Raw genomic sequence first — 13,029 nt, 5'->3', positions numbered from 1 at the left:
TATTGTATATTGCAACAGCCCATCCAGTCATAACAAAGCTAATTTTGGAAGCATGAGCCCTGACTCATGGTTTCTGTAGGTAAGGCATAAACTTTAATTCCAATCTGTCATTGTGAATCACTGAGCAGTGATAGTGCTACCATCACTGTCTACTGAGCACCATGGGGTCGCTTGTTTCCTCACGTCTGCCATTAGACAGTAGTGATCGATGAGGCGGCGATGGCATTTCGGACCAAGTATTTTCGGTGAGCTGCATTCTTTGGCTCCCAAACGGCTCTTCGATTAAATGCTTGAAAATAGCCCAAGAACCAGGGGAAAATGTGCACATAAAACCAAAAAAGTCGTCTACCATTGTCAGGTCGTGATATGCACGTTGAAATAAATTTTTTACCTGGACAAATTTTGATCGCCTTCATTTGTTTGCCAAATGGACTAGATTGACGTGCTCACTTTGTTTCTGCAATGAATCCTCTTCAGAGAATGATTTTGTAATTTATTTGCAGATTATCGTTTTGACGCTTAAAAAAGCAGTAGCAGTACGCAAATCGGGGAGCCAAATAAAAGGCCCTTTAGCCGATGCGATTCGGTTCCTAACGTTAGCCAAAAAGAGCCGTTCGCGAACGACCCATCACTATCAGACAGGATTTGGGCCGATCCAACAGAGCCCGTGGGTGGTAGCCATTTTGCTCCCACCTAAAACACTAGTTTCATTCGGAATCGAAGATGGAAGAAATAGAACCGACAGCAAGTCCAAAATCTCAACAATTCTGAAACCCAGGAATACAGACGGATATCAAGGCACACACGGATAACATCACAACAAAATTGCGATTTGGGGAGCGATGACATCTGAACCATCCGCCGTCCACTCTGAGTAGCCTAGATTGGAGTCGATCAGCCTCAGCTTAGTTCAATTTAACAGCTAATGTATTGTATTTTTTGCAATGAAAAATAGTTAACATACTTAATTCTGAACACAAAGAACGATAGGGCGGACGCCCTGCTGCCGAGGAGCGTTATAGGGAAATACATGTCATTAAATTCTGTCTGCGTCTTCGGGACATCTTGAGACACATTTGGATTGGATGGACCGATGTTGAGACAGTTGCCGAATTCATGGTTTGTGTCCAAATGCAAGAATACAATCGCCTCCCCTCGTATTGCCAAAGGAGGTGCAGAATATAGGGAAATAGACAACATTTCAACGAGAAAATGTCAACAAAAACTCCTCTACCTACAGTCAATGAGAAAGAGACGGAGAGCGTAAGTAAACTGTTATTATTAGCCAGTTAGAGGTGTGTTGTCTCTGACAATAGAAAGTAGGCTTAACCACGAAACTATTTATCTTACATTGTATCATATGGTTTTACATACTGGTTACATTGTATCTGAGTGTTCGATACATTGTGTCACGCGGGAGACAGGCATATGGTCGGCACAAACAAAATCCTCTACCGTGCACGCCCTGGCTGTAATCTTATGTTACCTGATGTCACGCCAGATGCTCTGTTTGGACTGTGGATAGTGATACATAGCCTACTCATTTGTATCTCCATCCAAACAACCTTACCTGTTAGACTAGGTTCTGACTGGTTTTCAAGTTCAATTGCTTGCTATCAATGATATAGGCTTACACTGATATTTCCCACCACTTTAGTTCAATGACAATCGTCTGACAGTTTTCATTCTTGCTCAGAGTAATCCGGCAAGCAATGAAAAGACACCCCATCAGTGTAGAAAGTAAGGAAATGTTAATATAAATCTCAGTAGGCTACCAGTAATTTTAATTTAGCCAAATGAGGATGATGCCTCTCTTGGAATGTGTTTTTGTTCATTAGATTTTGATGTCATGCAGTTGTATCTAGATGCTCTAATACTCTGTATTCTGTCATCCATTCTGGTTCATAAAGGAATATTATATTGAAACATATTCCCAGGGTATATATTTTTCAAGTGTGACCTACTTAATGTAGTTTATAAGAGGTGAATTGTTCTCACATTTAGATAGGTTGTTAGTGGATCACAACAGAAAATAAAGCATCCCTGACATTCCCTTCGAGTGATAACAGCACTGTAACCCAGTGTTATAGTTGTCTATACTGGAAGTCTAGCCTTGTCCAACAGACTGAGGAGCGCAGCGTTCTGTCTGGTTTACGAGACCTTTGGACATCTGCTGAATCTAATGCATTCTTACTGGTAACATCCTGATCAGTGAAAACATCACAATCATTTTAATCTATGTTTTTCCTTTTCATCCAGTTCAGCGCTGTACATCTTTCCCACAACTCCGACTGTCTGTGGTGTAGCTGTGTGGCCAAGTAACCACTGATGCTCAGGTTAGGGGTGGGGTTGTTAGGGCGGAGTTAGAGAACAGAGCAGGCCCTGCTAATGGAGCTGACCTGGGTTGGAGTCGATACTGACCCATAGAAAAGTATCTATCTGATTTTGGGGTGGGCTGTTGTGGGCTTTTAACCAGGGTCAGAACATCAGTATGCTGTACATACACTTGATAATCAGGCTGCATTAGTCAGTCACCTACACTAACCTTTCTTTACCCGCTTGGTTAGCTTGATTATAATCTGTTCAGTAAAGATTTAATTAATAGGAGAGTTGTTTTGGAACCTTACAGTGGATGGAATCCCAAGCATGAGCCACTGCTAGTGCAGAGATGTTCCACTCTTTTTTCTGTCTGTCCGTCCTTGAGTCCATCCACAGCGCGCTGTTCTACTCATGTCTGTCTGTGTATGTCCACAGCATACGTCTCACAGCAATGGGCGCCAGGAGGTCACCGCTCGCTCTGTCCGCTCAGGGGTCCGCACCCGGAACTCTGGTGCCGACGAGCAGCCTCATGTGGGGAACTACCGACTCCTGAAGACCATTGGGAAGGGCAACTTCGCCAAGGTCAAGCTGGCCCGTCACATCCTCACTGGCAGAGAGGTGAGAGGAGAGACTAGGCCTGCAGCAGGACAGGCTGCTGTAGCCCCTTTCTGGTTTACCTAGCGTCACTAGTCTATTCTTTCCCCTCTCAATAGCATTGTTCTTGTTGTGCAAATATGAATTGTATCTTGTTCATAAGTGGGGGACATAAAAATAAAAGATAAGTTATGTATGTGTGTGCTGTGTTGATCCCAGTGAAGGGTCCTCCGAGCATAATTGTTTACACACTTTGTTTTTGCTCTCTCCTCAGGTGGCGATAAAGATTATCGATAAGACACAACTGAACCCAAACAGCCTTCAAAAGGTAAGGATCCTCCCTGTGTGGCTGTGATTCCCAGTGCACTTATTGAGGTTGTGTGGCAAACTAGATCATTTTTTATCGTGGCTGTGTAACCACTGATCTGTGTAGTTTTGGCCCTGTGCCTGTGCCCTGGTGGTGGTTTTTGCCAGTCAGAGGGCATTATTGATATGACTGATATGCTGCAGCAGGCAGGGTTTGACAGACAGACAGAGAGCATGACCAGGGCTTACCCAGGGTGCTGGGGTGGTCGTTGGTATTCTGCCTGCCCCACTGAGACTCAGAGTAAGCATCTCTCTCCCTCGCTGCTTAGCTGTAGTTTCCATCTGTTTTTCCAAAGCACCATTGATTCGGTGCTTTATATTCAAAGACAGGTCCTTTGACATAGGCTGTGCTAAGTCAACAGAAACTCTGAGTAGGGCCCTATAAAATCAGCGTTGTGGACAGAATCACGGAATCCAGACATTAAAATGGAATCCAACAATGTAAAAAAATGTATTGAACTTCAGTAGGAAATCAACCACTGAACAAAAATATAAACTCAACATGCAGCAATTTCAAAGATTTTCCTGAGTTACAGTTCATATAAAGAAATCAGTCAATTTAAATAAATAAATTAGGCCCTAATCTGTGGATTTCACATGACTGGGCAGGGGTGCAGCCAATGGTTCGCCTGGGAGAGCATAGGCCCACTCACTGGGGAGCCAGGCCCAGCCAATCAGAATGAGTTTCCCCATAAAAGGGCTTTATTACAGACAGAAATACTTTTCATCAACCCACCCCTCCTCCGACATCCCGCAGGTGAAGTAGCCAGATGTGGAGGTCCTGGGCTCTGCGGTGGACATTCCTGCAGTCAGTATGCCAATTGCACACTCCCTCAAAACTTGGGACATCTGTGGAATTGTGTTGTGTGACAAAACTGCACATTTTAAAGTGGCCTTTTATTGTCCCCAGCACAAGTTGCACCTGTGTAATGACCGTGCTGTTTAATCAGCTCCTTGCTTATGCCCCACCTGTCAGGTGGATGGATTAAATTGGCAAAGGAGAAATGTAAACACATTTGTGCACATAATTTGAGATAAATGAGCTTTTCGTGCGTATGGAACATTTATGTGAATTTTTTTTCTTCTTTTTTTTCAGCTCATGAAACACTTTACATGTTGCGTTTATATTTTTATTCAGTATAAATATATTGCATTTATTCTAAAATTCATTAATTTGCCCATTTTAGTAATAAGACAAAATGCATCAGTGATTTTAATGATGCTAATGATGACCTTCTGGTAGAGATAGAAAGTCTTTCCCAAAAATCTTCAATGAAATGCTAACTACAAAGTGGCCTATCCCTACCTGGCAGAATGATATGATTATTTGAATCAATCCAATGGCCGTTTGTTTTGCAAACTGCAATCACATGAGCGCTACAGAAACATCATTAACCAAACAACGGTCACTGGCTGGTGCGTACTTGAAATAAAGGGTAACTACACCCAAAAATCTAAATTCCGTAGATTTTTCCAGACCTCAAAAGGGGTCTCCTGATGTGTTTTAAGCATTTTTGTGGACTTAGAACATCCAATTTTGTTGAAAACCTGGAAAAACAAAACAGAGAACAGAAGCATGCAAAGATTACAAAAATCTCTTACAATGGCGCCAGAGGGGATGGCTGCCGTTTTATGGGCTTCTAACCAACTGTGTTATTTTGTGGGGGGGGGGGGGGGGTTTCGCATTGTTTGTAACTTATTTTGTACATAATGCTGCTGCTACCGTCTCATATGAACAAAAATAGCTTATGGATATCAGAACAGCCATTACTCACCCAATGTGAAGGATAAAATGTTTCTCCGAGACCAGGCCCAAATCCCTGTCATTCGTGTGAAGAAAATACGGAAATACAGGGGGTGGCGATCAGGGTGCCTTGTTAGAATTTGTCGGCAGATGGGTAACCCACCTCTACCATCCGTTCTATTGGCCAACATGCAATCACTGGAAAAAAAACTGGATATCCATTCGCGACTATCCTACCAACTGGACATTAAAAACTATAATATCATGTTTCACCGAGTCGTGGTTAGTTTGAAGTTTGACTGAGTTTGAAGATTGGCCTTGAAATACATTCACAGGTACACCTCCAATTGACTCAAATAATGTCAATTAGCCTATCGGAAGCTTTTAAAGCCATGGCATCATTATCTGGAATTTTACAAGCTGTTTAAAGGCACAGTCAACTTAGTGTATGTAAACTTCTGACCCACTGGAATTGTGATAAAACTATAGTTAATTAACAAGAAATTTGTAGAATGGTTGAAAAATGAGTTTTGACTCCAACCTAATACGGAACCCAATCCGGCTGTGCGCGTGCGCTATCGTGCATACATTTATTTTGTCCCCCTACACCAAACGCGATCACGACACGCAGGTGAAAATGTCAAAACAAACTCTGAAACAATGACATTAATTTGGGGACAGGTCGAAAAGCATTAAACATGTATGACAATTTAGCTAGTTAGCTTGCACTTGCTAAACTGATGTGTCCTATTTAGCTAGCTTGCTGGTGCTTGCTTTTTCATCTTTGAACTTATATGGTGATCGCATCAAACTTTCATAGTATTACCACGACGAACGGCAAAACAGTTCGTCTTTCTATCACCCACGTGGGTATGACCAATGAGGAGATGGCACGTGGGTACCTGCTTCTATAAACCAATGAGGAGATGGGAGAGGCAGTACTTTCAGCGCGATCTGCGTCAGAAATAAAAAGGAGTTCTATTTTAGCCCTTGGCATCGCAGACGCTCGTTGGCGCGCGCGCAATAATTGAATAACATTGGTATCTAAATGTATTTTGCCACGTGTCCGGTCTGATCAGCATGTAAGTGTATGTAAACTTCCGACTGCAACTGTATCTACTAGGCAGTGTCAGAGAAAGGCCCCAGAAATGGTCAAAGACTCCAGTCACATAAGTCATAGACTGTTCTCTCTGCTACCCCACGGCAAGCGGTACCGGAGCGCCAAATCTAGGTCCAAAAGTCCCCCCCCCCCCCCCCTTTGTTTTTTCACACTGCTGCGACTCGCTGCTTATTTTCTATGCATAGTCACTTTACCCCTACCTACATGTACAAATGACCTCGACTAACCTGTACCCCCACACATTGAATCGGTGCCGGTTCCCCCATTGTGTTACTATTGTGTTACTTTTTATTGTATTTTTTGCTTTAGTTTATTTAGTAAATGTTTTTAGTAAATGTTTTTACTAAACTCTTATTTGTTGAACTGCGTTGTTGGTTAAGGGCTCGTAAGTAAGCATTTCACGGTAAGGTCTACACCTGTTTTATTCAGCGCATGTTTGATTTGATTAAAACAAATTTCATTGAGCCCTATCTGAATCATGAGGCTCTTTATGAGGTGGCTTGTTGGAAACACACAACACATGGAGCTTCTGTTAACAATTTAGTAATAGCCCCTAGGAATAGTCATGTTGTGTTGGGTACTTGATGTAACTCATTTTTAGTATTACAAAGCTATCAATATCTTCTTTAAATGTTGCCTTTGCCTATTGAAATCCCCTTGTCTGACTTAGGCGATGATTTGTGAACAAAAGGAACTCTACCTCTTCAGCACCAACAAATCTGAGAAGTCCAGGTACACTGAGAAGAGGAGACTGCAAAATGTGCGTGGTTCTGTTATTGGGACAGTAAATCAAAAAATGGTCTTAAGCCGAAAACTTTGTTTTCATCCTTGGTTTTTAATAGTTTGGAAGAGCTCACATCCGTGACAAGCTCATTGTAATCTTTTCACCTCCATTCCTCCCTAACTCACTCCCTCTCTTCACTGAAGGTCACATGACCAGGCCAGGCTGTTGTTGCCCAGTTTAGAGGGCAAAGGTTAGGGAAATGGCCAAAGCCTTTGATTAAATGTAAACAGTTGATTCTCAGATGTTTGGAGTCTGGTGTGGTGTGGCCTCTTCTTCTACTGCTCTCCTACTCCCTTCTCATAAAGTTACCACAGAGCAGCACTAAACCTGTTTTAAGTTCAGTATAGGCTAATGAGAGCAGAAGCAGTGCTCACAAATAAATGTTGAACTGACTGTTGAAATGTGACCTGCTGTGACAATTAGCCTTGTAGCATAAGTAAAGGTTACTGATCCATATATTAGTGCACTGGTAAGTAGTGATGGGGGAAAAATCCATACGGTTTATGACACTATATTGTATAGTTTTGACAATATTGCAATATTGTTTTTGACTGGCTGTACCTGCACCAAAACTCCAGTATTTGTCCTTCATAGATTGTTCTCCATCTTCTTTTTAAATAGGGAGCCAATTTGTTTTCAGCACTTTTAATTCCATGACTGACCAAAATTAATTTTCTCTTGTCCCTCTGCAGAAGACGTATGGTGAGCAATATATTTGGAATATCGAAATGTAATAAAATCACAATATCGAATTGCAATAGATATAGAATCGTGAGAAATGCAATACATATCGTATCGAAACTGAAGTAATGTGATAATATGGTATAGTGAGGTCCCTGACAATTGCCAGCCTTACTGGTAAGCCTGGATTGTTGGCAACACAATCTACATAGAAGTGTTGTGTCTATTGTGATGTTTTGTTATGGTGCCTTAGCCTGGTGGTTCCCGTGTGGTCTGTTTGTGTGTGTGTGTGCAAGAACTGACCGGTTCCACTCTTTATCACTACATAAGCCTGTCAATACTGCTGTAAGGATAGTGTTGTCTGTTCCCTATGGTTTTCTCTAGAGAACACCACAAAACCCATCCAGCAACCACACATAGGGGAACTCAGTTTTTTACGAAACAATGATAAGTCTGTCTGCCTGCCTATCCATGACATGGAAAATGGTCCAGAACAGACTATGGGAGGCGCACAGTACTACATAGAGCCATGACTACATGGAACTCTACTCCACATCAGGTACAGTGCATTTGGAAATGATTCAGACCCCTTGACTTTTTCCAGATTTTGTTACCCTAACAGCCTTATCCTAAAATGTCTAAAATGGTTTTTATCCCTCATCAATCTACACACAATACCCAATAACGACAAAGCAAAAACATTTATTAGTTATTCAGACCGTTTACTCAGTACTTTGTTGAAGCACATTTGGCATCGATTACAACCTTGAGGCTTCTTGAATATGACACTACAAGCTTGGCACACCTGTATTTGGGGTTTTCCCCCATTCTTCTTTGCAGATCCTCTCAAGCTCTGTCAGGTTGTATGGGGAGGGTTGCTGCACAGCTGTTTTCAGGTCTCTCCAGAGATGTTAGATCGGGTTAAAGTCCGGGCTCTGGCTGGGCCGCTCAAGGACATTGAGACTTGTCCCAAAGCCACTTCTGCATTGTCTTGGCTGTGTGCTTAGGGTCATTGTCCTCTTGGAAGGTGAATCTTCGCCCCAGTCTGAGGCTCTGAGCACTCTGGAGCAAGTTTTCATCAAGGATCTCTCTGTACGTTGCTCCGTTCATCATTCCCTCGATCCTGACTAGTCTCCCAGTCTGAAAAACCCTGAAAAACATCCCCACACCATGATGCTGCCACCACCATGCTTCACCGTAGGGATGGTGCCAGGTTTCCTCCAGATTTGACACTTTGCGGTGGTGTTATACATTTTGTATTGTAGTGGTGTAATAATGTTATATCATGTACTGTTTTATATTTTTGTTTTGTGTGATGTAGGTGCCTTAATGTGTTTGGACCCCAGGAAGAGTAGCTCTAATGGGGATCCCTAATAAATGCAAATACAACACTTATTTCTTATTTATTTATGTTTACGCAGCACTCTGAGAATATTTTGCTATTAAAATGGGTAGAGGGGTATAATGGGAAGAGTGTAATGAAAGTGAGCTAGACCTCAAGCCAAGGCTAAGACTTCTCTTCCCCTAGCAAGGAAGAACCAAGTCGAATCTACGCTTGTTTGTTACTATCATGTTCAGAGTGATTTTCTGTTGAAGTTTAATTAACCCTTTAGTATTTTAGCTAAACCGGAAATCATACTATTCAGTTGAGAGACTTGGAGATGAACGATGTTCAGGTTGGGTTTCAATGTGAACACTACCCTGGTCTGTCATCCTCAACATCCTGGCTTCCCCAGAATAGAGCGTGTCGTGTCTGTGTTTCTTGATGGGTGAACAGTTAGGATGGCATTAAGCTGTATGTTCCAGACATGGTGATATATTTCCTCCTATGCATTGACTGCTGCAGCACCTTGAAATGGGTAATGCCAGGAGGCACAGTAGAAGTTAGAAAGGCCAGTACATGGCACAGCATCAGGCACCTGCTCCTGCTCTTTTAAATATGGATGACTTTTATTATTTTATGGGCGGAAGGGGGGATGGGAGCACAGTGAGCTGTCGTAAAGGAGGATCAATAATAAATAGCACTTAGTTATTTTATTCCCACTGAGATTGAACCCTAAAGAGCATTTTTGGCTCTGACACAACTCAGATCACTCTCTAATGGTTATGGAACATTTGTCTTGTTTCTGTGTGTGCAGGTGTCTTGCTCAAATAACGTTGACACCGGTAAAGTCATAGGTTCTGAAAGATAGGCGAGGACAATAATCGGAACTTCACTTCAACTTCTTTAATAGCACAACAATGTATTCTAGATGTTTGTAAAAACCAGACTAGTGCTTGGGAAATATTTGGGCAGAGATACATTTTCTCAGAGAACTGCTCTGTCAGCGAAAACCACATCAGTGTCTGTCATCACGTGTCAGTGAACTTTTCTTCCTATGTCAGCCAACTGTCTTTCCTACATGTTGCCTTTCTTACTACTACTACTACTACTGTAAGTGTTAGTATCATCCTGTTTTTGTAAAGCCTGATCGGCCCTGGGTATTAGTTGGTTATCATATGTCATAGTCACTCAATTAATATAGGTCATTATTAGTACAAAATATTGCATGTTAACTAATAGTAACATTCCCCAACAATATCACTCGGTATGTGGAAGTGACTATTGTATTATTTAAGACATATAAAGCATATAGACTGAACAAAAATGTAAAATGTAAAGTGTTGATCCCATGTTTAATGAGCTGAAATAAAATATCCCAGAAATGTTCCATATGCACAAAAAGCTTATTTCTCTCAAATGTTGTGCACAAATTAGTTTATCTGACAGGTGTGGCATATCAAGACACAGGTACACCTTGTGCTGGGGACAATAAAAGGGATCTCTAAAATGTAACATTTTGTCACAACACAATGCCACAGGTGTCGCAAGTTTTGAGTGAGAGAGCGTGCAATGGCATGCTGACTGCAAGAATGTCCACCAGAGCTGTTGCCAGATAATTTAATGTTAATTTCAATACCATAAGCTGCCTCCAACTGCGTTTTAGAGAATTTGGCAGTACGTCCAACTGGCCGCACAACCGCTTACCACGTACGTATATGGCGTCATGTGGGTGTGTGATTTGCTGATGTCAACGTTGTGAACTGAGTGCCCCAAGGTGGGGTTATGGTATGGGAAGGCATAAGTTACAACAATGAACACAATTGCATTTTATCGATGGCAATTTGAATGCACAGCGATACTGTGACGAGATCCTGAGGCCCATTGTCGTGCCATTCATCCACCGCCATCACCTCATGTTTCAGCATGTCGCAAGGATCTGTACACAATTCCTGGAAGCTGAAAAAGTCCCAGTTCTTCCGTGGCCTGCATACTTACTAGACATGTCACCCATTGAGCATGTTTGGGATGCTCTGGATCGAGGTCTATGACAGCGTGTTCCAGTTCCCTCCAATATCCAGCCATTGAAGAGCAGTGGGACAACGATCCACAATCAACAGCCAGATCATCTCTGTGAAGGAGATGTATGAGGCAAATGGTGGTCACAACAGGGACCGACAGGTTTTCTGATCCACGCCCCTACTCTTTACGGTATCTGTGACCAACAGATGCATATCTGTATTCCCAGTCATGTGAAATCCATAGATTAGGGCCTAATTAATTATTTAAATTGACTGATTTCCTTATGAGCTGTAGCTCAGTAAAATCTTTGAAATTGTTGTATTTATATCTTTTTTCAGTGTATGTGTGTGTGTGTGTGTGAGATAGATATATATATATATAGATATAGTGTGGAGAACAAGTATTTGATACACTGCCGATTTTGCAGGTTTTCTGACTTACAAAGCATGTAGAGGTCTGTAATTTTTTATCATAGGTACACTTCAACTGTGAGAGACGGAATCTAAAACAAAAATCCAGAAAATCACATTGTGTGATTTTTAAGTAATTAATTTGCATTTTATTGCATGACATAAGTATTTATAAGGAGAACTTAATATTTGGTACAGAAACCTTTGTTCGCAATTACAGAGATCATACGTTGCCTGTAGTTCTTGACCAGGTTTGCACACACTGCAGCAGGGATTTTGGCCCACTCCTCCATACAGACCTCCTCCAGATCCTTCAGGTTTCGGGGCTGTCACTGGGCAATACAGACTTTCAGCTCCCTCCAAAGATTTTCTATTGGGTTCAGGTCTGGAGACTGGCTAGGCCACTCCATGACCTTGAGATGCTTCTTACGGAGCCACTCCTTAGTTGTCCTGGCTGTGTGTTTCGGGTTGTTGTCATGCTGGAAGACCCAGCCACGACCCATCTTCAATGCTCTTACTGAGGGAAGGAGGTTGTTGGCCAAGATCTCGCGATACATGGCCCCATCATCCTCCCCTCAATACGGTACAGTCGTCCTGTCCCCTTTGCAGAAAAGCATCCCCAAAGAATGATGTTTCCACCTCCATGCTTCACGGTTGGGATGGTGTTCTTGGGGTTGTACTCATCCTTCTTCTTCCTCCAAACACGGCGAGTGGAGTTTAGACCAAAAAGCTCTATTTTTGACTCATCAGACCACATGACCTTCTCCTATTCCTCCTCTGGATCATCCAGATGGTCATTGGCAAACTTCAGACGGGCCTGGACATGCGCTGGCTTGAGCAGGGGGACCTTACGTGCGCTGCAGGATTTTAATCCATGACGGCGTAGTGTGTTACTAATGGTTTTCTTTAAGGCTGTGGTCCCAGCTCTCTTCAGGTCATTGACCAGGTCCTGCTGTGTAGTTCTGGGCTGATCCCTCACTTTCTTCATGATCATTGATGCCCCACAATGTGAGATCTTGCATGGAGCCCCAGACCGAGGGTGATTGACCGTCATCTTGAACTTCTTCCATTTTCTAATTATTGCTCCAACAGTTGTTGCCTTCTCACCAAGCTGCTTGCCTATTCTCCTGTAGCCCATCCCTACCTTGTGCAGGTCTACAATTTTATCCCTGATGTCCTTACACAGCTCTCTGGTCTTGGCCATTGTGGAGAGGTTGGAGTCTGTTTGATTGAGTGGGTGGACAGGTGTCTTTTATACAGGTAACGATTTCAAACAGATCACCTACTTGTTGGTAGGTGATCAAATACTTATGTCATGCAATAAAATGCAAATTAATTACTTAAAAATCATACAATGTGATTTTCTGGATTTTTTCTCACAGTTGAAGTGTACCTATGATAAAAATTACAGACCTCTACATGCTTTGTAAGTATGAAAACCTGCAAAATCGGCATTGTATCAAATACTTGTTCTCCCCACTGTGTGTGTGTGTGTGTATATATATGTATGTATGTGTGTGTGTGTGTGTGTGTGTATATATATGTGTATATATATATATGTGTATATATATATATATATATATATATATATATATATATATATATATATATATATATATATCTATATATACAGTGCCTTGCGAAAGTATTCGGCCCCCTTGAACTTTG

The 13,029-nt window shown here is 42.0% G+C and overlaps 1 protein-coding gene across 21 annotated transcripts in view; it reads left to right on the top strand.

The window, feature by feature from the left end:
- Positions 1–626: 626 nt before the first annotated feature.
- LOC110505645 (MAP/microtubule affinity-regulating kinase 3) overlaps positions 627–13,029 on the top strand; it is a 39,700-nt gene continuing 27,297 nt past the window's right edge. For 3 of the 21 annotated variants that reach the window (XR_005039537.1, XM_036962654.1, XM_036962657.1), the window contains exons 1-3: positions 631–1,263; positions 2,755–2,937; positions 3,188–3,241. Coding sequence is in view for 19 of the 21 variants with exons in the window: in XM_036962654.1 (XP_036818549.1) it covers positions 1,213–1,263; positions 2,755–2,937; positions 3,188–3,241 (288 nt within the window). In the remaining 2 variants the exon portion in view is untranslated. Of the gene's footprint in view, positions 1,264–2,754; positions 2,938–3,187; positions 3,242–4,036; positions 4,093–12,768; positions 12,788–13,029 lie in introns of those variants that run through there. The other 18 variants (XM_036962653.1, XM_036962649.1, XM_036962650.1 and 15 more) reach the window with 15 other exon arrangements.

This window comes from Oncorhynchus mykiss, chromosome 25 (assembly GCF_013265735.2).
Source record: "Oncorhynchus mykiss isolate Arlee chromosome 25, USDA_OmykA_1.1, whole genome shotgun sequence".
Lineage (NCBI taxonomy): Eukaryota > Metazoa > Chordata > Actinopteri > Salmoniformes > Salmonidae > Oncorhynchus > Oncorhynchus mykiss.
Note: the sequence above shows the minus strand (reverse complement) of the source record. Positions and strands in the feature narration are given on the sequence as shown.